This window comes from Amblyraja radiata, chromosome 16 (genome assembly GCF_010909765.2).
Source record: "Amblyraja radiata isolate CabotCenter1 chromosome 16, sAmbRad1.1.pri, whole genome shotgun sequence".
In the NCBI taxonomy this organism is placed as follows: domain Eukaryota; kingdom Metazoa; phylum Chordata; class Chondrichthyes; order Rajiformes; family Rajidae; genus Amblyraja; species Amblyraja radiata.
This window is the reverse complement of record NC_045971.1, coordinates 26,795,749-26,823,446: the sequence shown is the minus strand read 5'-3', so window position 1 is coordinate 26,823,446 and position 27,698 is coordinate 26,795,749. Positions and strand designations below refer to the sequence as shown.

The 27,698-nt window shown below is 41.3% G+C and overlaps 1 protein-coding gene across 1 annotated transcript in view; it reads right to left on the bottom strand.

Annotated features, from left to right (window-relative positions):
* hrob (homologous recombination factor with OB-fold) overlaps positions 1-25,361 on the bottom strand; it is a 40,120-nt gene extending 14,759 nt beyond the window's left edge. The window contains exons 1-4 of the mRNA XM_033035352.1: positions 25,236-25,361; positions 9,607-9,666; positions 5,905-7,206; positions 2,248-2,331 (exon numbers count right to left, since the gene is read on the bottom strand). Of these exons, the coding sequence (XP_032891243.1) occupies positions 2,248-2,331; positions 5,905-7,206; positions 9,607-9,666; positions 25,236-25,238 (1,449 nt within the window). The 5' untranslated portion in view covers positions 25,239-25,361. The remainder of the gene's footprint in view (positions 1-2,247; positions 2,332-5,904; positions 7,207-9,606; positions 9,667-25,235) is intronic.
* Between the last annotated feature and the right edge of the window lie 2,337 nt (positions 25,362-27,698).

The window sequence follows — 27,698 nt, the reverse complement described above, 5'->3', positions numbered from 1 at the left end:
AGGACGGAAATGAGGAAAAACGTTTTCACCCAGAGAGTTGTGAATCTGTGGAATTCTCTGCCATAGCAGGCAGTGGAGGCCAATTCACTGGAAGTTTTCAAGCGAGAGTTAAATATACAGTGCCCTCCATAATGTTTGGGATAAAGACTAATCATTTATTTGCCTCTGTACTCCCCAATTTCAGATTTGTAATAGAAAAAATCACATGTGGTTAAAGTGCAGTCAGATTTTAATAAAGGTCATTTTTATACATTTTGGTTTTACCATGTAGAAATTACAGCAATGTTTATACATAGTTCCTCCACTTCAGGGCACCATAAAGTTTGGGACACAGCAATGTAATGTAAATGAAAGTAGTCATGTTTAGTATTTTGTTGCATATCCTTTGCATGCAATGACTGCTTGAAAACTGCGATTCATGGACATCACCAGTTGCTGGGTGCCTTCTCTGGTGATGCTCTGCCAGGCCTGTATTACAGCCATCTTTAGCTTATACTTGTTTTGGGGGCTAGATGGGTTCAGACTTGGCCACTCAAGAATTGACCATTTTTTAGCTTTGAAATACTCCTTTATTGCTTTAGCAGTATGTTTGGGATCATTGTCTTGCTGTAGAATGAACCACCAGCCAATGAGTTATGCATTTGTTTGAATTTGAGGACATAGGATGTGCCTATACACTTCAGAATTAATTATGCTACTACCATCAGCAGTTGTATCATCAATGAAGATAAGTGGGCCAGTATCTTCAGCAGGCATTCAAACCCAGGCCATAACACTCCCACCACCGTGTTTCACAGATGAGGTGCTATGCTTTGGATCTTGGGCAGTTCCTTCTCTTCTCCATACTTTGCTCTTGCCATCACTCTGATATAAGTTCATCTTCATTGCATCTGTCCACAAGATCTTTTTCCAGAACTGTGGTTTCACTTTTAAGTACTTCTCGGCAAACTGTAACCCGACCATCCTATTTTTGTGGCTTGCAATGTAGCCTCTGTATTTCTGTTCATGAAGTCTTCTGTGGACTGTGGTCATTGACATATCCACACCTGACTCCTAAAGAGTATTTTTGATCTGTCGGACAGGTATTTGTGGATTTTTCTTTATTATAGAGAGAATTCTTCTGTCATCAGCTGTGGAGGTCTTCCTTGGCCTGTCGGTCCCTTTGCGATTAGTAAGCTCATCTTTCTTCTTAATGATGTTCCAAACAGTTGGTTTTGGTAAGCCTAATGTTTGGCTGATGCCTCTAACAGTTTTATTCTTGTGCTTCAGTCTCATAATGGTTTCTTTAACTTTCATTGGCACAACTTTGGTCCTCATGTTGATAAACAGCAATAAAAGTTTCCAAAGGTGATGGAAAGACTGGAGGAAAGACTACATGCTGAGAGCTCTTATACTTGCAATTAAACACACCTGAGCAAATTACAAACACCTGTGAAGCCATGTGTCTCAAACATTATGGTGCCCTGAAATGGAGGGACTCAGTATAAACACAGCTGTAATTTCTACATGGTGAAACCAAAATGTATAAAATTGGCCTTTAATAAAATCTGAGATTGTGTACTTTAACCACATGTGATTTTTTTCTATTACAAATCTCGAATTGTGGAGTATAGAGGCAAATAAATAAATGATGGGTCTATGTCCCAAACATTATGGAGGGCACTGTAGCTCTTGGGGCTAATGGAATCAAGGGATATGGGGAGAAAGCAGAAACGGGGTACTGATTTAGAATGATCAGCCATGATCATATTGAATGGCAGTGCAGGCTCGAAGGGCCGAATGGCTTACTCCTGCACCTATTTTCTATGTTTCTATGTAAGGCAGCTTTTTTTCTGCTTGTCAATTTCCAAAGTAACTTTTACTTGTTCTCTAGATCTCAATCAAAATAGCATTATAACTAATGTGGCCCACATAATACAAATAGAGTTCCATATTTCATCACTTGCACTATATCCAATTCCTGTTATCGAAACACATGTTGTAACAGAATTACCTGTATATGCTGAGACTACAAACATTGCAGACACCAACAAAACTATGAGCTACGAACTGTCGTGGTTGCACTAAGATCTTTGGGCTTTTTGCAATAATGTTTTTTAGACATTTTTTGTTTATTATGTTATCTATGAGTACCGTGTTTACAGGCCTGTTGTGCTGCTGTAAGTAAGCATTTCATCGTTCTGTTTTCGGCACATATGACAATTAACCACTTTCGACTCAATGCTTATAGAAAATCTTCCAGTTTACCTCAGGGTGTAGTTTTGGAATTGCTCCATGCGTTGGTGTGGGTGGGGCAGAAATCATGACTTCATCCAGGTTTTTACCATGATGCTGGAAGACATGCAGAATTAGCAGTAAACATTTGGATTAAAAAATAATGCTTTGATAAGAAGAGTTAAAATATCAACTTGTAATTTAGGTATCAGTTTACAATACACTAATACACAATGGGCTGGTGTGGCAGTATATACTAGTTCAACATTTCAGATTTTACTTTTGGAATTCATGCCTATTTATTCCAACAAATTATTTTCACACATCTATCTCAGGGAATTTAAAATAGATTTCCACACACCAGATGTACTGGGTTTATAACAGAAATGCTTCCAAAGTCCCTCAGTTACAGCTTTATAAATATTCAAATTTGATCCTTGCTTATAATTCTCATAAATACTAAAAACAACAAAGCAAAAATAAATGACATTTCCAAATTCTAGCTTTTCAAGTGTCGTCTTGAAACTCAAAAGATTGGCACTATTATCATTCTGAACAAATAGTTGGATACACCACAGTAGTGCGGCAGATGAGAGGCTGGAAGTTGATAAAGAGGTTAATCATAACAGGTTCAGTTTACAAGACAGCCAATAGCACAGCAGGAAAGACTGTTGGATTAAACTACTTTTAATTCAATGCATGAGGCCTTACAGGGAAGACAGATGAACATAGGGCACGGATAACTATATTGGACTAGGATAAGCAAGCCATCACAGACGCATACTATGGTTAAGAGAAGGACATGATTGACAGCTAAATGTTCCAGTATACGGATACTATAGGCTGGATAGTGGAGAAGGAAAGAGGGGAGGGAGTTGCATTGTTGAATGAGAACATCATGCCAGTCGTCCAAGATGAAATTACTGAGAGATCATCCAGTGAGGCTTTGTGGATGGAGCTGAGAAATAAGAAGGGATGATCACCTTGTTGGGCTTGCAGTGTGGGCCCCCAAATAGTCAATAGGAATTGGAGGAACAAATACACAGTGAGACATAAGAATTGGAAGAATAATAGGATGGTCATTCATTGTTGGGCATTTTAACTTCGAAATATAGACTGGACTGCCATGGTGTTAAGGGCTTAATAGGGGAGTAATTTGTTGAGTTCAAGCTATATAAAGAGACCTTTAGTCTGAAAAAGGGTCCTGATGCAAACCATCACCTATCCTTTCTCTCTAGAGATGCTGCCTGACCCGCAGTTACTCCAACATTTTGTATCTATCTTTGTTTTAAATCACCATCTGCAGTTCCTTTTTATTCCATGGGAGAGGGACCTACTCGGGAGAGGAAAAGCTTGACCTACTCAGGACATAGGGCAGGGCAACGGGGATGCACTTTCAGACCAGTGATCACAATGCTATTATTTTTATGGCTAATCATGATGGTATTAATTACAAACTTGCAAACGTTGATTGGAGGCTGTTTGCAGGCAACGGGATGTCCAGCAAATAGGAGACTTTTGATAGTGAGAGTTCAATGTTTTCATGTTCCTGTTAGAGTGAACGGCAAGGCTTTCAGAAGGGGAGATCTTATAGAAACATACAAAATTATAAAAGGACTGGACAAGCAGGAAAAATGTTCCCAATGTTGGGCAAGTCCAGAACTAGGGGCCACAGTCTTAGAATAAGGGGGAGGCCATTTAAGACTGAGGTGATAAAAAACCTTTTCACCCAGAGAGTTGTGAATTTGTGGAATTCCCTGCCACAGAGGGCAGTGGAGGCCAAATCACTGGATGGATTTAAGAGAGAGTTAGATAGAGCTCTAGGGGCTAGTGGAATCAAGGGATATGGGGAGAAGGCAGGCATGGGTTATTGATTGGGGATGATCAGCCATGGTCACAATGAATGGCGGTGCTGGCTCAAAGGGCCGAATGGCCTCCTCCTGCACCTATTTTCTATGTTAACCCTGGATGTCAAAAGATATTGAAGGTCTAGTAAGAAAAAGGAGGCAGAGGACAGAATAATGCAAGAGTATACTTAAGGAAGTCAGCAGGCAAAAAGGGGGCATGAGAAGAGCAAGGAGAATCCAAAGAGATGTTTTAAGTATATTAAGAGGAAAAGAGTCATTATTCAGAGAATAGGGCCCTGCAAATATAAAACTGGATATCTATGTGTGGAATCACAAGGGATAAGCAAGGTCCTTAATATGTATTTTTGCTCTGCTTTTCCCATGAAGAAAAACATGAACGCTAGGGAAGGTTAATGAGAATATCTTGGGGATAGCCACATTACAGTGGAGATGGTGCTGGATGTCTAAAAATCAATGAAGATAGATACATCACAGAATCTGATCACATACATCACAGTACACCATGGGAAGCTAGTGAAATTGCTGGAGCCCTGACTGAGATAAATACATCTCTGTTAGCCACGGGTAAGATCCCTAAAGTCTGGTGGGTGGCTAATGTCGTGCATTTATTTAAGAAGGAATACAAAGATGACCATGGAAACAACTGACCTGCAAGCCGAACATCTGTGGTAGGCAAGTTACTGTAGGGGTTTCTGTGGGATAAGATATATATGCATTGCAATAGCACAATGGTTAAACTATTGTACAGTGAATCCTCGTTATAATGAATCGTAGGGCGGGGGGGGAATGGTGTCCATTATTGCTGATTGAACGTTATAACGTAGTAAGGGACTGCGGAGTAATAAAAGTATCATTGCACAAGCAGGCGAGGTTCAGCGGTGGCAGACGCTGCCTGGAAGCAGTGTGGGCTGGCAATGCAGCAGTGGGTCCGGCCTGGGACAGGGTCAGCAGCCGGGCCTGGTAGTGGTGGCAGTAGGTCTGGTCTGGAAGCAGCTGGGAAGGCAGTGCTGGCCAGGGATCTCGTCATCAACCCGGCTTGGCGGTGAAGGTGGGTAAGTTAAACACTTCCTTTTCTGGGGCTTTTTTCTAATCAGAGAACGTATATTTGGAGTGGGGTGGTATAGTTGGCAAGGGCTCCAATATGCCCTCTTTGACTTCCATCAGAATGTTAGAGAGCACACCTTCTGGGATCACTGACTTTTCCCACTTTGAAACTACTATTGCCTCTTGGAGTATTCAAGATACTATTTATAGTATGTCATCTAATTTTGCACATTTCACATTAATAGGTTCATCATTCAAAAAAAAACAAATATGAAACTATTTGCACAGCTGAATTTGAGGTTGTAACAGACTAAACTTGTTTAAGTTTTAATTTTTATTACACCACACAATGTTTACATGCGTCTATCTACAGCATTTGGAAATACAGCTGTATTACATTTTGGAGAAAAAGGAACAAAATGCTTTCCCTTGAGATTATTTTGTTTTCTATTGATTCTCAGAACGTAGTCACAAATGGACTACAACATAATAGATTTATTGTGGGCTGACTAGCTGCAGAATATGAAAGAACTAATTTAGAACCTACTAAACCAATGTCCACTGTCATAGCTAAGAAAGGCACAAAGCAGGAAAGAAAGCTAGAAAATGATGGTCAGCTCAGTGCATGACCGGTAATAGGTGAACACAGGCGAGGGTTTTTTTTGATAGGCAGATTGTTGGACAAAGGCCAGGGTTGAAGAGAGAGGTGCGAGTCCAAAACAGATAAAGAGTTGTGAATTGCTAAGCTCGGGGATAGACATGTTCTCCGTCATCATACCTGTTGTGGAAGGATGCCAGCAGGTCCAGGAAAACGTCTTTTTGCCCGGGGTCTGTCCGCCTTTTGTATTTCTGGTGTCCGATTAGCAGCCGATACCAACTGTATTAGGTGATTGGTTACTGGAGTTCCCACACAACTTGAATTTGCTGCTGGTGAGTACTGAGCTCCCACAGTAACTGAAGGTCTGTCTATAGTGCACAACAGTGCTCGAGATTCACTTGTGGATGTAATTGGTCTTCTGAGGCATCCATTTGAAAGTACGGAGGTTAAAGTATTATTGAGAGGAGTCCTTGGGCTCAACAGTGTTGAATTTGGACAGTTTCTCAAGGCAGTAGAGCTCATTTTCTGATGTTCTGCAAACTTCTTCAAACTTGGGGCGACAATTTTACCTGGACTAATGGTATTACCTGTTACATGTTTTCCGAAACGATTTTGTGGTATTGGTGTTGATAATTGTTTTGTTGTGATTATGCTCAATGGAATAGGACTACATAATTTGGAATCGGATCTAGGTTGTTCACCTGTGTAACAATGATTATCACTTATCTGACCAGAGAAAGAGTTGGTACCTTTCATTGCAACAACATCAGTCATGACATTGGTTAAACTAATTGGAAACTGGTTGAATCTAGAGGATGGACGATTAAGGCACTTGTACGTTTCGCTTACATCCTCAAAATTATTCATTACAAACTTTTCTTGACCATTTTTGGAAATTCTACTCCTGCCATTATCAGCTTCTGAAAGCCCTCCTGGCAACCGTGGAATTTTGGCTGGTGGTAAAGCATGATCACTTCCTGAATATATTGAAGACTCATCTTCAGGAGTTGAAGGACGTGTTTCATAAGAGGTTGATGTCCTGGTCTTGGCCAATTTGGAAATATGTATATTCCCAGCTTCACTCAACTTTTCAGAACCAGGCCAGAACAAGTCATCATCTTCTTTTCCTACGTCCGTGATTAATTTTAAGGAGGTATTTTGCAAGGCGTTTCTACAAAAATTGAAAGTAGGGGCTGAATTCTGCATCTTTAGCCACGGTGGTGATTTCAAAGAGACGCCAAAGGATGCTGTTAATGTTTTCGGTGTATGATTTTCATCGCTGGTTATATTAATGGAGACAGAATCGGGTTCAGATTGAGAATACCTCTGAGCTTCAGTGCTGCATAACAGGTTTTCAGGTTCATAACATGAATTAGTTGGTGTTCGAAGGGCTGCAGTAATGGGCCTTAACCCAACACTAGGCATAGTTCCAGATGTGCTGATGGCGGTGCTTTCAGCATCCAATGCTGCTGATAACAAATCCTGTAACCAGAAGATTAGAAAATTAGGTATAATAACTGGAACAGTTACATTTTCAAAATATGTGAATATTTTTTTAATCAATAAATACTTTATAACAGTCGCCAGGCAAAAAAAAATTATAACTGCTCAAAATTGAAAAATGTCAAAATGTAAGTTTACTATATAAACATACACTTCATTCAGAATTATTGATGAACATCTACATCAAATGTTTTTATTTTAAAATGCTTAATTAAAGATGTAGAAAATTATCCTCAATAATTAGGATGTAGAGAGAATTAAACTAAATTGACAAATTAAAACCAGGTTGAGAGAAAGTGATGAGAAGGGAGTCCTTTAATCTTGTTTTGAACTGGAACATTTTATTGGACTTCACAAACAAAAAATTTGAAATAATGCAACAGCTAAAAACAATAAGAATATAGCCTTTTCACCCTCGATGTCTTAATGGATACATTATCATGTATTTTTAAATATTATGATATTATAGTTTAGGAACAGATCATAGAGCCCAAAAAATCCAAGCCAGAGTTCATATTCCAAAGAAGAATCCTGGCTTTAGATTATTTTATTATACTTTTGCTTATTTAAATTCCTCTTGCATACATCCATGGTAATCACTACAATAACTCCTCCCACCATTCTCTGGATAAACTAATGTTTCCCAACTTCCATGGTGGTATTACTAATCACCATCTTATATTTGATAATGTTAATATCTGCTTTCACCCCAAAATGGAAGCATCCTTCAGTGTGACATTTTTGCAATAAATCTGCATCTTAACTTGCTTCCATTTCAATAACAGATTTGAGAATTGTTTGCAGGACTTCAACAATTACTCAAAGAACACTCCCAGCATATAACATCTCAGCTTTTCAGTTCTTTCATTCCAAAAATAAACTTCAGTTTTCTTTCTTAAATGGCCTGATTAATGTGTATTGGTACTTTGAGTGATTGATGCATCTGCAGCTGTAGATTCTTCATTTTCCAATGTTATTCTAATTTTCTCTATGAAATTTAATTTTACAATTATACATTGATTCGCAAGTTTATTACAGAAGCAGATCTTCTATTGCTATGCGAATTGGTTTATTCCAAAAAGGACCTGATGGGAGTTTTACATAATGAACATAAAGACCTGAAGCACTCATGGAATAACTTTAAAAAAAAATCACATACACATAAAAACTATGAAAATAACTTAAATAATATAATGTCCCAGAAGCCAATGTCTCTCATTCATTTAATAGGGATTACCATATTAGCGACAAGTTAAACCCGAGACAGCAGGCAGCTCAGGGCAAAATATGCCATAACAGCTTAAGCCATTGTCAGTGCTTGAAACATCCATGGGGAAAAAATGGGGCAGGCCCTGGCATGGGAATTGAATTTCGAAGACATTATGTTCCTATATCTTGTTGCAATCATCTTTTACATTCCTCTTAAATTTTCTTAAAGGAAACAATGAATACCAGGCTTTTTCACATTCACTAAAACCGAAGCTAAATTTGCAGGTTGATTTAGATTTTACATCAAAACAAGTTTTGTTCAAAAATTGAGTGTGTCCAAATGTTAGTTTCCAGATGAATTTGCAGAGTAATCAGCATGAACCGTACAAAGCATGAATACAGCAAAACCTCTGCTGGAGCAACATTGACTAAGTACCCACAGTTCTATATCTCAGCCCAAAGAATAAAGAAAATAGTTTACAGCTGCACGTTGCACCACATGGCACTGTGCAGAGTGTAGCTGGAAGATGGCAGGATGCTAAAAAAAAGTCAATATATGGCATAACGTTTTAAAATGTTTTGGCCAATCCAACATAGAAACGTATCACTCAACTTGCTATAAATCAACAGTTTTATTGAAGCCAATTAACCCTCAAACCTGTACGTCTTTGGAGTGTGGGAGGAAACCAAAGCATCCAGAGAATATCCACGTGGGCACAGGAAGAACTTACAAACTCCATACAGACAGCACCCAAAGTCAGGATCAAACTCAGTTCTCTGGCGGTGTAAGGCAGCAACACTACTGCTGCACCGTGTCACCCGAGCAGAAGGCAAAAGTAAACAATGCCTTGGACCTACTGAGTTATGATATTTCCTGCCAGCTACAAAACAAAGTTGGCCTATAGTGAACTAATTATTCACTGTCACTTAAAGGGTACCTTTCAATTTCCAAGAAAGGAAGTTTAGCAGGTATTTAACTGCGTTAAAACAAATTATTTTAAGTTTGTGAAGGCTAGCTTTCCTTTATCTGCCAACATCAAGATTGAACTTCAAAACAGAAACAGGGGGTATTTTCATCAATCAATCAACAATCATTGCTGCAGAAACAGGAAATTAAAAATGAGAGGAAAAATCAATTTAAGGTTGCTTATTGTATGAAACACCACTTACATCATCGTCATCATCGTCAAACTCTTCTCCAACAGAAAACAACTTCTGGATACTACAAGCCTTGAAGAAAAGAAAGGAAGGAACTTAAAAAGAGACTACACAAACACAAAACATTGTCGTTACGAAGAATTCTGTACAATTCCTCAATTATTACTTTAAGAAATAGTTTCCAAAAAAAATTTCCAAAATAAATTTTGGATTTTTTTTTGTTAGGAGGCCCAAGAAAAATGCCAGGACTGATATCTTTAACTGATTAACTTATTTTCAACCATGTGAGAGGCAAAACTAAAATCAATCTTTTTAATCCTAAAATTCAATTAGTGCAAAAAAAAAGAGCATAATTTTGATTTTCTCATAGCACCAGTAATTTTCATCATACAAATACATTCTTCATTAAAATAATGAATGATCGGCATATATTGAATTTTTAAGAGGTCAAACTTAACATTTAGACATTATTTTGCTCTGGCCATTATTTACTAAGCTGGGTCATAATAATAGCAGCAACAGTTCATTGTTAAAAAAGATCAAATTAAAAAATATACAAGGCTGAAAATAATCTGCACCACAGTTATAATTGGTAATGTCTGGGTCATGCACACAGGTACCAAAAACAAAGAAGAAGCATTTGTAAGCAGATCAACTAGAAGTACCAAACAGATCATTCATCTCTGTTTGCTCCCGAGATCTGCACCATCATGAATCTTCAGCCAATTCAATTCATTGCGTGTGATATCAAGAAACAGAGGAAAAAAAGTTATAAGATTTTATAACATGCAGGCAGTTCTACTACAATACGTGTTTCCATGACATAAATTAGATATAAAGCAAATGATAAATTAGTGAACTTTATTTGCATTACCCTGACCAAACTGGTTACAACATGATTTTGATCAGGAACCAGTCACTTAAGTTTACTTTGGAAATTGGCAAGCAGAAAAAAATTGCTGTCTTGGATTTAAAAAGTATAGAAGAGACAAAAAAATCTACTTCCATGTAACCTCCCCAAGGTAATCAGACATCATTGTCTCTTATGGGCATGTCCCACTTAGGCGATTTTTTTAGGCAACTACAGGCGATTAGTTTGTCGCCACATGTTTGCCAGGAGTAGTCTCCAAAGTCGCGCAAAAAGTCGTAGTATCTTTCTGGTTGCCACTAAATTTTCAACATGTTGAAAATCTTTTGGCAACAGTGGGTTTGACGCCAATGAGAGTAGCTTGACTTCTCCCGACGTAGCTGCTGTCATAGGTTGTCGCCGGTTTTTCAGCGACCTCCATCGACGACGACAGTCACCGGCAATTGCCTAAAAAATCGCCGAGTGGGACAGGCCCATTAAGAACACAGCTGTTACTTTGACACAGATGGCCACTGAAATCAACATGCACCTGTTTCTATTGAAACTTCTGCAATGATACTTTATTAATCAATGTAACATTCAACCTTTTGTAGCAGCACCCAGTGGTTAAGCTATATTATGCAGAACCCCTCGTCAAAAGCCGGAACAGTCACGTGACAGGGTTTTTGTTGGGGGGGGTCCTCGAACAATTCATTGATGGTCCAACACGTGGCAGGGAAGAACAACCAGATCGCTGACGCCTTATCCCGTACGTCCATCAATGCCGTTCTGACTTTAGCTCCGGGAATGGACTATTTAGACGACAAGATGCTAGCATATCGCACCGCCATTTCGGGTATGATTCTGGAGGATGTCCCGCTGGAATCCACTGGCATTACCGTCCTCTGCGATGTCTCCACTGGGCAACCGCGACCCATTGTCCCTACAGCTTGGCGACGTCATATTTTTTAGTCAGACCACAGATTAGCCCGCCCTTCTATTCGGGCAACTACAGCACTGGTGGCAGCCAAATTTGTGTGGCATGGGCTACATAAGCAAGTCGGTTCCTGGGACAGGGCCTGCGTCCCCTGCCAAACATCCAAAGTCCAAAGCCACGTGAGAGCACCTCTGCCGTCCCACAACACCGTTTCGACCACATCCATGTCGATCTTGTAGGCCCCCTAACGTCGTCTCGAGGTGTCACCCACCTGCTTACCATTGTGGACCAGTTCACGCGATGGCCCAAGGCCGTTTCACTCACTGATACCTCAGCCGCGACTTGTGCACATGCCCTCACAGCTTGTTTCGCTTGTTTGTTGCTTGTTTCGATGTTCCAGTGGACATCACATCGGACTGGGTGCCCTAGTTCACCTCTGCACTGTGGTCGGCCATGGCCCAACTGCTCTGCGCTCAGCTGCATCACACCACGGCTTACCACCCTCAGTCTAACAGTCTGGTAGAACGTTTCCACCGGCACCTGAAGTCCTCCTTGAAGGCACGCCTCACGGGCCACGATTGATTGGACAAATTACCGTGGGTTTTGTTGGGGATCTGCACCGCCCAAAAAGAGGATTTGGCCCCGTCATCTACCGAGTTGGTGTATGGTTCCCCGCTCATAGTACCCGGTGATTTCATTCCAGCGGCACGTGGGCAGCAGAAACCCCGTTCATCTGTGCTAGTGCGTCTTCGCGAGCAGGTGGGCAAGCTTGCCCCTGTCCCAAACTCTCGCCACGGATTTGTTCTTCCCATGTCCCGTCTGCTCTCAAGGACTGTCAATTTGTTTTTATTCGCAGGGACTTGCACCGGGCTCCGCTGCAGCACCCTTACGAGGGTCCCTTCCGGGTATTGCAACTGGGCATCGCGACTTCCGTTCTGGACATCGGGAGCCAGCAGGACGTCTTTTCGGTGGCCCATCTTAAACCTGCTCATCTCGATATCTATCGCCTGGTGCTGGTGGCCCAGCCCCGCTGTAGAGGTCGTCCGCCAGCCCTCCCGCCCCCACCTTTGCCTACGCCTGTTGCGCCTTTGCTCACAGGTCCTGTGTCCACGCAGTCTGGCGGCCTTATTCGGACACCCGGCCGTTTTCTTTCCTCTGGTTCTGGGGAGGTCATGTAGCTGCACCCAGTGGTTAAGCTATGTTATGCAGAACCCTCGTCAGAAGTCGGGACTGTCATGTGACAGGGTTTTTTTGCGAGGTTTTTAGAGTTTGAAGGTGTGTTCAGTAGCTAGCAGTTTTCGCAGCAATAAGATCTTAAAAAACGTTTTCTCTCAACTAAGTGTTTAAATGCCGTTTTGTTAATTAAACTATTTACTCTACACTTTTATATTTTTGCAATAACAAACATAAAATACATTTATTTTTAAAAATCTTGCAAGAAAAATTACTTTTCAGTTTCTGAAACTCTCTTGTCCCGAACATCCTTTCTTCCATTGACACAATAATATTTCTAACGGATTTCTATAACACAGGGTTTCCTAGGAGCACAGCTGTTGTGTCATAGAAACATAGAGGAAACATAGAAAAATAGGTGCCATAGCAGAACTGCCTGTACCAGCCACTCCACATCTAGCTACATCACTAAGTTATTAAAGTAGTTACAACATATGCATCTAGCTGACAATGTGGAAAATTGCCTAGGTACATCACATCCAAAGAAACAGTACATGGTTCACCCGAGCAGTACATTTACTTTCAAACATCACAGCAAAGTACTGGAAGGTACTGTTAACAGATATTCCAAGTGGAAACCCTCACCAAATAACCTGCTCACAGATACAAGATAAAAAATGTTGGATACCCCCAATAGGTGAAGAAGTGAAGAAGGGTTAGTAGGAAGGGATTGTTTCTCATAGTGAAGAGACCAATAAATGAGTGGCATACAAAACAGTTGTAATGTTCTAGGAAACATTCCCTGCCTAGAACATTAAAACTGTTAATATTTCTCGTTCCACAGATGTTGCCCGAACTGCTGAGTGTTTCCAGCATTTTTAGTTATTATTTTGAGCATCTGTACAATTTTTGATTTCCATCTGGGCACAATTATCCAAGTTTGGTTTTGCTAGGACAACTTGATTCAGGAAATCAACTTGCCCAATTCTTCATCAGGACATCTTGGAACCCTTGACCCAATAACATGAGGGAAGTACTTTCAGCAGAAGGATTGCAGTGATTCAAAGCAGTGGCTCAATACTACGTTCTCAGTTAGTTTGGCTTGTCAATAAATGCTGGCCATGCCCGCAATATCAGATCATAAATTAATGGGGAAAAAATTATCATAATTTAATCTAAATTAATTGTAGCTTCATAATCAAATGATTCACAGGAAAAGACGTAGGTGGTCAAGTGGTGTGAAATTGAAGAAGAGAAATCAAGCTACTAGATGCAAATTAACAGTGTTAACGGTATTTCTCGTGATATTTAGTTATAACTATATTACTTAACAATATAACACTAATTGGATCCTGTGTTGCCTGGGATTTCTTTCATGGAAACTACTATGGACAAATTATTTACAACTAGAACAATGAATGATGAATCAACTCTAATGAGTCACCTGCTCCAGCAGAGCAGAGAATAAAATAAGATTTACAATACAGATGTAACACATCTAACCCACTGGGCTGGGCTGATTGAAAATCTGTACCTGCGAGTATCAGTTCTTCATGTACATAATGAGATGAGAGTTTGTCTTTACCACCTTTTTTAAGCAGCAAGTTCCAGACGACTTTCAATTATAAATTGGTGTAAAACTGTCTTCATCTCCTCTCATCCTTTCATCAATTACTTTAAGTTATGCTAATTGTCTATTGGCTCTGCACTAGGAGGAACATTCGCTTCCTATTTACTTTATCTATGTGCCTCATTTTCATACACCTCAGCTAAGTATCACAACAGCTTCTGTACAATTTTTTGTCAACTCCCAATTTCTATTTTACTTCGGAGTCACGTGAGTGACTACGTGAAGAACCCCGCCAGGACGCATGCGTGTCATATCGCTACACGCATTGCGAAACAGTCATGCAGGTGGAACGACGTTCCCCCTCAGCGGCAGAATTTAAAAGCCGGGAACTGCAGGTAAGAAATACTCTGCGTTCTTTTTTGTTCCACTTACTGTGTTACAGGTGGAGCCAATGGACAGGACAAAGAGAAATAAGAAGGCTGCGACAAAGCTGGCGGGGGAGGACCGCGGAGTTGCGGGCAGCCAGCAGTGGCCAACGGCACACGAATCGCCCGTAATGGGAACAGCTGTGCCCGACTTCCCCCCCGCACCGGCCAGATCTACACCGTGGCTGGGCGGTAAGGCAAAGCAAAAATCTGACAGAGTCGTTGACTCCGATGAGTCCGACTTTTAGCAGCCGCGAGCGGCCGGTGACCGAGAGCATTGGAGCCGGTTTGAGCGGCTGATGGAGCAAATGCTCCAACGTGACAGGCTCCGGGAGATGGAGGCTAGTCACTGTGGGCAATTTGTAAGTCCTACAGCAGTACCTCTTGTAGGGCTGCACAGTGCTTCTCCCTCGTCAGAGGGGAGTACTGGGGGTCACTTCTGGGCTGACCCTGAAGAGGGGTTTGCAGAACAATCACCAAGTGTGCGAGGGGTGCAAGAAAACGAAAATTTACTGGACATGGTGTCCCAATTCATACAACCAGACCTAACTGGCCAAAACCTGGAACCAAAACTAGCTGCCAGTATTGACTATATGTCATTTAAGCAGCTACAAGGACAGGCATTAATGGACACCACGGCAAGACATTTACCACCAGAGAACTGTACATCACTGAATGTTCCCATTGTAAACCAGTGCATATGGAAAGACGTCGGAGTAGCAATTAGAGCCAGGGACTTGAAACTCCAAAAAAATACTGAAGGTCCTAACAGCGGGAATTACAGCTTTCGCCCGCACAATAGACGAAAAAGACATGTCACAGGATCAACAGAATGCACTTGCTTTATTCTGTAACACTTAATACGAAATAAACAGTATTAGGAAGAGTGCCATCCAACCCGCTTTAGACCCTAAATTTGCAGGTCTGTGCAAACCTGGAACCCCTAAACCACCAATTCTACTATTTGGAGGTAATCTATCCAAACAAGTGAAAGAACTCGATGAGGAGGCAAAAACCCTGGGGCTCATCAAAGCAACATCAGCTAAAACCTACTTCGGCCACAAACAGCACCCTTACGCACCCACCAGTCGAACAAGACAAACTGGTGAAAGCTCGGCCAGGTACACTGAACATCGGTCTTTTTTAGGCCATGGCCCAGACCGGCCTTCCTGGAAAATGCGCAAACCCCCAACACCAACCCAACCACATACCCAGACACCGGCGCCTCAACGTCCACGGAGGATACCGAGAAAGAAGTAAACCTACCACTGGTAACCATGGAGGTAGGTTGGTCTGGTTCTTTACGAATTAAAGGGAGCATGGAGGTTGGTGGGAGATTACACTTCTATCTGGATGCATGGAATAAGTTAACTACCGACACTTATATTTTAAGCAGCATCCAGGGATATACCATAGAATTTATACATAAACATAACCCTCCAGTTCAGCATGTACCGAACCGAAAGTTCGTGCTTCAGGCAAAGAAACATCAAAAGCACACGCTGAACTGGAGCGGCTTTATGAAAAAGGGGTAATTGAAAAAACCCAACACGAATCAATGGAATTCGTGTCCAATATCTTTATCAAAAACAAAAAAGATGGTGGTTGTCGCATCATCATAGATTTGACTAATTTGAATACTTTCGTACAATATATTCATTTCAAGATGGAAACCTTTGTTACTGCTAAGCAATTGATTTCCAAAGGTTACTACATGGCAAGCATCGATTTAAAAGATGCTTACTATTCAGTACCTATACGAGGTGACCACAGATGTTATTTAAAATTCAACTGGATGGGTCAGCTCTGGCAGTACAGAGCACTACCTAATGGGCTAGCATCAGCCCCCAGGCTGTTCACAAACATTTTGAAACCAGCCCTAGCGTTTCTGCGGAAACAAAAACACATGGTGATGGCATATCTAGACGACATACTCATTGTGGGCAAAACTTTGGAATTGGCTAAACAAACGGTAACAGCCACAAAACAATTATTTGAAAAACTGGGTTTTATCATCCATCCAGTTAAATCTAAATTAACACCTTCTACCACAATGGATTATCTGGGGTTCACCATTAACTCAGTTCACATGTCAGTGACTTTGCCTAAGGAAAAGGTTACAGCCTTAACAGAGGCTTGCAGTAACCTCATTGACATCAGTAAACCATCCATCAGATTGGTAGCAAGAATAATTGGCAAAATAGTGGCTGCCTTTCCAGCCACACAATTCGGACCTTTACATTATCAAAATTTACAGAGGGCAAAAATACGAGCACTCAAAATTAATGGTGGTCATTTTGACAGACCAATGAAGCTACCAACCGAGGCCATAATGGAACTAAAATGGTGGAAAGATAACATTCGGCATTGTTCCAACCCAATCATTATCAGCAACCCGTCTATGATACTACAAACTGATGCCAGTGCACTTGGTTGGGGTGCTACCAATTCCATCTCCAGCTGTGGAGGTAGATGGAATGCACAGGAGGCATCATTATTACAAACACTGGGCATAAACTACCTGGAAATGTTGGGTGCATTCCATGGCCTTAAGTCATATTGTTCTGGGTTATATCACCAGCATGTTAGACTACAAATTGACAATACCACCGTGGTAGCATATATCAACCACATGGGTGGAAACAAATCGACATCATGTGACAATCTGGCCAACACAATTTGGCAATGGTGTATCCAGAAAAATATTTGGATATCAGCTACCTACCTACCAGGTAAACTAAATTTAGTGGCAGACACCAGGTCACGCAAATTTAATGAAAACACCGAATGGATGTTGGATAAAAAAGTATTTGCTGATATTGCATAACGGTATGGAACACCAGATATCAATCTATTCGCATCCAGGCTTAATCACCAGTTATCAAACTATGTTTCATGGGAACCAGACCCTGGGGCAGCGGCGACAGATGCATTTTCGCTGCATTGGGGGAGATTGTTTATTTATGCATTCCCTCCTTTCTGCCTCATCAGTCGGGTATTAAGGAAAATACAGCAAGACTCTGCGTCTGGTATTTTGGTAGTACCTGATTGGCCTACTCAACCATGGTTCCCTGTGATATTCAACATGGTATTAGAACCATGCATCACCATCCAGCATAGACCAAATTTACTGGTTCATCCCGTAACAAGGGAAAGCCACCCATGTCATAACCATATGAACTTATTAATTTGTAGAGTTTAAAAGCACCTCTACTGCATCTGGGACTGACGGACCGAACAGTAGACATTATTTCAGCGGCCCACAGACAGTCCACCAAAGAACAGTACCTGGTGTACATCAGGAAATGGGAAATGTACTGTCACAAGAACAACATCAACCACAGATCAATGAACATCCCGTCTGTTCTGGAATTCCTGGCAGGCCTCCATTACGATGAGGGGCTCAGTTATAGTGCCATCAACTGCGCCAGAAGTGCTCTGTCAACATACCTATGGCAAGGAACAGAGCAGCATTCTGTTGGGACACACCCCCTGGTAACTAAACTCATGAGGGGAATTTTTAATGTCAATCCCCCGAGAACCAGGTACTCCCAAATATGGGATGTGAGCATTGTGCTGACCATACTAAGGAACTGGTCTCCAGCTACAGCTGTCCCTACAGAAACTGACACTGAAAACAGTCATGCTGATGACCTTGGTCACGGCACAAAGGGTACAGTCGCTACATAAATTAAGACTGGACAACATGACTTCTTCATCTGGAAACTTAACTTTTCACATCAATGAATTAGTCAAGCAGAACAGACAGGGGTCAGCAGGCCTTACAATAGAATTTAGGGCCTACCCGACAGATGATCGTCTCTGTATAGTAAGACACTTACTATTATATATGGAGTATACAAAAATCATCAGATGCAAAGAAATGGCACTTTTAATCAGCCACAAACAACCACACAAACAAGTGACAGTCCAGACCATCTCGAGATGGCTGAAACAGGTTCTAATAAAGGCTGGAGTGGATACTAACATTTTAAAATCTCACTTCACAAGGGCTGCAGCTACATCGGCAGCTATGCAGTTGGATGTTCCGATGACCAAATCCTCAAGACAGCAGGATGGTCAACGGAGAAAACTTTCCAACGATTTTATCACAAACCAGTAATTAAACCTGGAACATTTGCAGAAACAATTTTAAGTTCTGTAATATAATTTTACCCCAGGAATAGGGGCTATAATTTGGTGTTAATAAATTTATCGTTGATTTCAACGTCGAATTCATGTCTAATAATGTTAACACTATTCTTCCCATAATCATCAAGGCAGATGTGATGCATGGACTCGTTTCCACGGCATTAAATCACAGAGCTTTAAAATCTTCATGTAGTCACTCACGTGACTCCGAAGTAAAATAGTAAGATTAAACGAGAACTTACCAGTTCGAAGTTTGATCGTTATTTTATGAGGAGTACGTTGAGGGAATATGTGCCCTCCGCTCCCACCCTTGATCATATACTCAACTGGTATCTTTTTCTCTAATCTTACTATGTTTAGTCATTACAGTTATCTGTGATTTCACACCGCTGCTTTGAAGAATGACACGCATGCGTCCTGGCAGGTTCTTCACGTATTCCCTCAACGTACTCCTCATAAAATAACGATCAAACTTCGAACTGGTAGTTCTTGTTTAATCTTACTATTCATGAGTAACATCTCTGTAAGTTTTCTTCGTATCCTGTCCAGCACAATTGCATCATTCTTATAATATGGTGATCAGCACTGTTCACAATTCTTAAGTTGTGCCTGAGTTTTGTTTACCTCAAGCCTCAGCTAATACATAAACACATCTTTAGCCATCTTAATAATGGACATACATTCCAAGGTCTCTTTGTTTCCCCATGCCACTCAATATCCTCCTATTTATTATGTAATTAAGTCAAGAAAGTGGAGCTTTGTAACTAGTACGCAAACCACCGTCATTCCCAAATGCTTTTGTTCTTCACATGGCCAATTGTCATAACAACGGTCTTTGATGGACCAAATCTAGGGATTCCAGATGAGAATTTTGTTTTAGTCAGGCTTTGTAAATACATACTTGATAACCTTTTCAATTTTTGTTTTATATTACAAGGGCGATAGTTAGGACTCCATTAAACATTTACAGAAAATCCTGAGCTATCATCACCCTAGCTTTTAGAAACATAGAAATTAGGTGCAGGAGTAGGCCATTCGGCCCTTCGAGCCTGCACCGCCATTCAATATGATCATGGCTGATCATCCAACTCAGTATCCCGTACCTGCCTTCTCTCCATACCCTCTGATCCCCTTAGCCACAAGGGCCACATCTAACTCCCTCTTAAATATAGCCAATGAACTGGCCTCGACTACCCTCTGTGGCAGGGAGTTCCAGAGATTCACCACTCTCTGTGTGAAAAAAGTTCTTCTCATCTCGGTTTTAAAGGATTTCCCCCTTATCCTTAAGCTGTGACCCCTTGTCCTGGACTTCCCCAACATCGGGAGCAATCTTCCTGCATCTAGCCTGTCCAACCCCTTAAGAATTTTGTAAGTTTCTATAAGATCCCCTCTCAATCTCCTAAATTCTAGAGAGTATAAACCAAGTCTATCCAGTCTTTCTTCATAAGACAGTCCTGACATCCCAGGAATCAGTCTGGTGAACCTTCTCTGCACTCCCTCTATGGCAATAATGTCCTTCCTCAGATTTGGAGACCAAAACTGTACGCAATACTCCAGGTGTGGTCTCACCAAGACCCTGTACAACTGCAGTAGAACCTCCCTGCTCCTATACTCAAATCCTTTTGCTATGAAAGCTAACATACCATTCGCTTTCTTCACTGCCTGCTGCACCTGCATGCCCACTTTCAATGACTGGTGTACCATGACACCTAGGTCTCGCTGCATCTCCCCTTTTCCTAGTCGGCCACCATTTAGATAATAGTCTGCTTTCCTGTTTTTGCCACCAAAATGGATAACCTCACATTTATCCACATTATACTGCATCTGCCAAACATTTGCCCACTCACCCAGCCTATCCAAGTCACCTTGCAGTCTCCTAGCATCCTCCTCACAGCTAACACTGCCCCCCAGTTTAGTGTCATCCGCAAACTTGGAGATATTGCCTTCAATTCCCTCATCCAGATCATTAATATATATTGTAAATAGCTGGGGTCCCAGCACTGAGCCTTGCGGTACCCCACTAGTCACTGCCTGCCATTGTGAAAAGGACCCGTTTACTCCTACTCTTTGCTGTGGGAATTTAAATCATAAAACTTTATAATGCAAACACAAAACTGGCAAACCAAGAGAGGAACGATTATAATCCCCCTACACCCATCAGTCATACATCAATTGCTCTATAAAAAGAACTGGATAAATCTATAATTGAAAATAGAATGGAAAGGTAAAAAGAATGTGTACGACGAAGACGGATTGCATGACATGAAACACAACAGCTGGGTCTTTGGAACATACATCCATGGAATGAATCAAAGGGATGCATAATATGTTGTGACAGTGCATAGAACCTTGACAGCTTTTGCACTATTACCTTTGAGAGAAGAAGAAAATGTTACAAGCAATTATTTACCTCAAAATTAAATAAACTGAAGAACGAGTGACACCGAATATCATGCATGGTATGACTTTGATTGACCGGCTTTCATGGAATGAACAAACAGCATCTCATACTTTACTATTTAAAATCAAATGTCCTAAATTAACACAAAAGATATAAATATTGAGAAAATAATATAGCTTACATTTTAGGCTGCATAAAACCTCACAGGTCATCAAAAATTGCAGAACTAAAATATAGGTCCCTTCTCCATACCCCAAAATATGTCCTAGCATGTACAGAAAGCCTAAACTTTTCACCAACTTCTCACTGAAGCAATCCGGTGACTTTTCTGACTGAAAATGAGTCAAGAGCCAAGAGTGTTTTATTGTCATGTGTCCCACATAGAACAATGAAATTCTTACTTGCTGCAGCACAACAGAATATGTAAACATAGTACACTGTAAACAATATGATAAACAAGAAAAAGAAAGAAAAAGAAAATAAGGTTCAGTGTGTACATACACATATACTCACAAGCACACACATGAATAATATATATAATATACACACACACACACACACACTCAAAAAACAAACAATAGAAGTGCAATAATAATAATAATATTAATAGCATTTAATTAAATGTAACATTGTAGTTATAGGTGCGTCAAAAAGCACACTCAAACTATTTTCACACATCGCTTCCAAAGATTTTCTGTGGGTAAAATTTAAAGACAGGTTACCAAGATAAAAAGAACTATCTTCTCCACTCTAATGAATGATGACGAGTTTTTTTTTTTTAATGAATAGTAACGCTGAACCTGCCTGCCCATATTCTTAAATACTGATATGAAAATCTGCATCTTGGCTTTGTGCAAGATTATGGAAAAAATATATAATGGAAAGATTATATATGATTACAGTGGGAGGAAAACTCATTTAATCCCCTTTACCTACATGGATGTTAAAATGTGTTATCCAAAATACATCACATTAGCCATTTAAACAGAAGTATTTTGCCAGTGAAATAGAGATGTCCAGATTTGAAAACATCTCGAACTCCATGCTACTTATGTTGCCTTCTGCAATCAGCCTCTTGTACTTCGAGAAAAATTTCAGAAAAACCATAGGTCCCATGCCCTTAATACAGAGCTTCTGAAGATTCTGCTGCTAATCCTTGTGGATTTTCAACTCTAAACGCTTACATCGCAGCACTCGATATGCTCCTTGCCAATGCTTAATACTGACAATAACTTTATCCATCAAAAATTAGGCTTTGGAATTCTCAGAAGGTTCTCTATTTCCATTTCTTTTGTACCCAACGTTTTGACCAAGAATTTAGTAATTCTTCTAATATATACTTATTCGGACCAATATTAATTTCTGTCCCTTTATAGTCCTGTTACATACCTTGGGACATTCAAAGAAGTATAAACATTGGTAGAAAAAAAGGGCACTAAGTGCTGGAGCACCCACAGTTCCTTGTGTCGGCAGTTTCTGTGTAGTACCAAGCACTAAAACTTACTACTTGCATCCATTCAGGGTCCCCAACATTCTTTTCAGGTGAGACAGAGTCATTTGTGCACCCCCTCTAACCTCATCTCGGCATTCAATGTTCCCGATGTGGTCTCCCTTATCAGTGAAACCAAGCGTAGACGCTATGATCGATTCCCCGAACACTTTCTGTTGGATCTCCAGGTTGCGAACCATTTTAACGCCTCCTCCTTGTCCCATCTGACCTTTCTGTCCTGGGCCTCCCCCATTGCCATAATCAGGCCATATGAAAAGTGGAGGAGTCTGGAGACATCTCATTATCTGTTTGGGTAGTTTACAACCTAATGGTATGAACATTGGATTCTCCAATTTTAAGTAACTAATCTACAAACAAACCGCTTCTTCTTTACCTCCTCTTCCCTATGCCCCACCTGGACTCGCACCAATTTCACTCCTTCCCACCCCCTCCCATCTATTTTCCTTCCTCTCGCTTTAGAATTCACACCTTTACTATTCACATCTCACACATGATATCTTTTCATCTCTGGCCTTTCTCCAACCATCTGACAAAAAATCCCCTCACCTGTATCACCCTATCACTCGCCATGCTTTGCCCTGCCCCTCTTCTCTTCCAGCTTGTTTTCTTTCTTCCACGCCCCCCACCCTACACAATCCATCTGGAGATGGGGCCCAACTCGAAATTTCACCTATCCATGTGTTCCAGAGATGCTGCCTGACCCGCTAAGTTACTCCAGCACTTTCTATCTATGTTTTGTAAACTAGCATCTGCATATCCATGTCCATGTATCTACTAAAACTCACCAGTTATCCAATTAAAGGAAAGGTTGCAAGCAAGCTGCAATTCTTCCGAATCATGACTAAGTTTGGATTCTCATGGCCTGATCCAAATCCACCCTTCGGTGGCAGGTTTTATTACTCAATGCATAAATTAGGTAGAGACACAAGGAACTGCAGATGCTAAAATGAATGGGCGATGTTACATGTCGGTAACCTTCTTCAGACTTAAGCTAGGTAGCTGTGCATTAATTAATGCTATATTTAAGAGGGAGTTAGATGTGGCCCTTGTGGCTAAAGGGATCAGGGGGTATGGAGAGAAGGCAGGTACAGGATACTGAGTTGGATGATCAGCCATGATCATATTGAATGGCGGTGCAGGCTCGAAGGGTCGAATGGCCTACTCCTGCACCTATTTTCTATGAATTCTATGAATTAACACTCATTTTATTTTCTATTTGACTATACAGCATTTTGTCAAAAGATATTTTAAAATTGGGATTTACATCTGAGTTAGCTTTGTACTATAATCTAATAACATTTCAATTAGGTTGTTGAAATGATCATTTTACTTCAGGAAACCCAATTGAAATAAATAAATCATGAAGATAAATATTAAACATTTTCATTCTGGTCAATGTATCTTTATGACTCGTTCCTACAATCTCAAGAAAAAGCCGTTGGTAATATTTTTAAATCTGCCACTGTTTCTTAAGATTTTCACAAATATGCCCTGAGGGTTCTTTTAACCCTGTCAAATGGAGCTGAAAAGATATCATAACCACGGCTTTTCTTTCCTCATCAAGCCTAATTATACACTGTTGTCCAGGCATGGTTAATCAGAAGTAGCTAAGATATCACACTTAATTTTTCATACACTATGTGACTGTGTAGGCCAGACCAAAGCAGCACAATTTTGCAATGTCTCAAATAATATCTACTTTCACAGAGATGTAGTTAGAAATTCTTCTCAAAGAAAACGTTCTAAAGAAATTTGAGTGCAGGAAATCTGTTCACTTGAGTAATTTACAATGCTTGGTATATTTCACTTTGCTATTGAATAGACAAACTGGATTGTTTGTGTAAGAAGGAACTGCAGATGCTGGTTTAAAGCGAAGAAAGACATAAAAAGCAGGAGTAACTCAGCGGGCCAGGCAACATCTCTGGAGAAAAGGAATGGGCGACGTTTCAGGTCGAGAGCCTTCTTCAGACTGGATTGTTATTGAAATGCGAGTTACTCCATCCATCTGTAAACCAACACCAATGTTTACAGTGGTGACACAAGGAACTGCAGATACTGATTTACAAGAAAAAAAGAAACAAAGTGCTGGAGTAACTCAGAGGGTCAAGATAGTTTGAAGAAAGGTCCCGACCCGCAACATCACTTATCCATGTTCGCTAGGGATGCTGCCTGACCTGTTAAGTTACTCTAACACTTTGTGTTTTAATCGACAGGTACCACCTGACGAGCTTGTTTGTTATTCTGGAGAAAGTTCAGGCTTGCTATGTGCTTGCACAATGTCTCCAGGTGTTCGAGTTTGACTGGACGTTTACTTCTTCCCCTGGTCCCTGAAGTACTCTTCCTCTTAGCTGGAGTTCAATTTACTCAAAGAAGATAGAGACAAAATGCTGGAGCAACTCAGTGGGTCAGACAGTATCTCTGGAGAGAATGGGTGACATTTCTGGTCGTGACCCTTCTTCAGACTGAGTCAGGGGAGAGGGAGAGGGAGACACAGAGATAAGGAGGGGACAAGGTGAAAACGACAGGTTTACTCCACAACACTTGGCTGAGAAACACGCCTTGCTCGGGACACCTGGGGCCGAGAACAACCATAAGCACAATCCTGCCGTTTCATGATGTCTCTTACCATTGTCCTGTCGCTCTCCAAGAAGCGCGGAGGTGAGCCAGCGGCAATGATTCCTGAGCCAGGCCCAGGCCCGGCCCGCGGCCGCTCCGCCGTCTTGTCGTTGAAAGTTGCCGCCGTGACGTTCCCGCCCCCCACAATCCCGCGCGGCTCAAGCTCCTCGTAGCAACCGGCCGCAGCGGCCCTTAGCGACCAGGCCTGCCCAAAGACCTATAGCGGATCTATGGGCCTGCCCCCCTTACTCCAGCGGATCTAGGACAAGATGCTTACTCCAGAAGAGCTAGGACAAGATGCTGGAGTAACTCAGTGGGATAGGCAGCATCTCTGGAGAGAAGGAATGGGTGACGTTTCGGGTCGAGACCCTTCTTCTGGCTGAGAGTCAGGGGAGAGGGAGACACAGAGATAAGGAAGGGTAAGGTGTGAAAATGAGATCAAAATGCAAATGTAGAATAGATCATTGTGAGACACAAAAAGCTGAAGTAACTCAACGGGTCAGACAGCATCTCTGGAGAAAAGGAATAGGTGACGTTTTGGGGCCTTTTCTCCAGAGGTGCTGGCTGACCCCCTGAGTTACTCCAGCTTTTTGTGTCTACGGCTTAAACCAGCATCTGCAGTTCCTTCCTACATAGATAATTGTTAGCTCATAGAAGATGGCATCGAAGCATTCAGAGATGACATTTGATTAGGGGGACAGTCAGACTGGTCGGCGAACTGGGAAAGGGGAGGGATGGAGAGAGAGGGGGAAAAGAAAGCCTTACTTGTAATTAGAAAAGTCAATATTCATACTGCTGGGGTATAAGCTGCCCAAGCGAAATATAAGGTGCTATTCCTCCAATTTGCGCTGGGCTGACAGTGGAGGACAGCAAATGGCAAAGAGGAGAAGATATTGTAAATAGCAGGTCCTGAAATAAGCTTCCACTCATTCATTCATTCATTCATTCATTCATTCATTCATTCATTCATTCATTCATTCATTCAATCATTCATTCATTCATAAAGGAACTGCAGCCTGCTAGTATGTGAGTGTATCTTAAACCCTTCAAGATATTTTTTATTTGCTCTTTCCACCTTGTAGTGCATAATATCAAGAGTCAAGAGTAGAAACAAGTAACTGCAGATGCAGGTTTACCAAGAAATGACACAAAATGCGCGAGTAATTCCTGGAGAACATGGATAGATTACTTTTCGGGTCAGGACCCTTCTTCAGACTGAAGAGGCTCAAGAATGTTTAATTTTCATTGGCACTGGGTCCAGAATAATGAAATTTTTATTTGCCGCAGCTATACGGGCACATTTAACACAACAACGCAACAAATAAAAATGTACAATAAAATATCAGTTATTCAAGGTAAACAAAATGATGATAGGGTAAGCCTCCTCTACTCCTATTAGTCAGAATAAGGGTTCCGACCTGAAAAGTGGTCTGCCTATTCCCTCCAGACCTGCACCCTGACCCGCTGAGTCCCTCCAGCACTTTGTGTTTTGCTCAAGATTCCAGCATTGATTGATTGATACTTTATTATCACATGTGATATGTCACAGCGAAATAGTTTTGCATACCATATACAAAGTATGCAAAGAGTCGCCACCTATAGGGCTCTGACAAAGTTACAAAGTATTCCATGTAGTCCCCAATGGTCTCTCTTTGTTCTTGCCCACCCCCCCCCCCCCTCCCCCGCATGCCTAGTCCCTCAGTCTTGGCAGTCCACCTCAGTCTTGGCAGTCCACCTCAATCTTGGCAGTCCACCTCGCAGTCCAATGGCCTACCCCACTCTCCGATGACCCACCTCACTCTTGGCGGTTGCCTGCGGCTCCAATTCTAATGTGCAATTTCTTGTGTCTCCATTTTATTGCTTCACTCAGAAATCTCCTCAAAGTATGCTCACTTCGAAGAAGTTCTCTCTCGAATAGAGTTCCGTGAGACCCTCTCTTTCTGCATGCCATCTGTGATTCCTGTTGTTTGACCATGTTCTGACCTGGACTCACTACGACAACCATGCATGTTTCCTCAGCACTACGTACTTTACTATCTTTTATCCACCGATCAGTTGCCATGCTTTATCCCGTCTCCCACATCTCTTTTCCAGCTTTCTCCCCCATACTCCTATGTCAGAAGACGGACCTCAACCCGAAATCATCTATCCCTTCTCTCTGCAGATGCTGCCTGATCCACTGAGTTTTGTGTTTTGATGGGGAAAAGCTATTCATGAACCAGGCAATAAGGATTCTCTGGCACATGTGCCTTCTTCCTGATATTCGCGACAAGATGCGAGCAAGGCCAGGGAGATGTGGATGCTTAATTATTTGTAGGATCTTTAATTAAACTTCCTGAATGTTACAGAAGCTAAATTGGGAATGGCTGGCAAACATACACTGTTTTGTATGGAAAACGATTCACAATTAACCCATTTCTAGTTGCTGGATGTACACCTTACGCAGTGTTTATGCTCATATTTTAGTTTACAG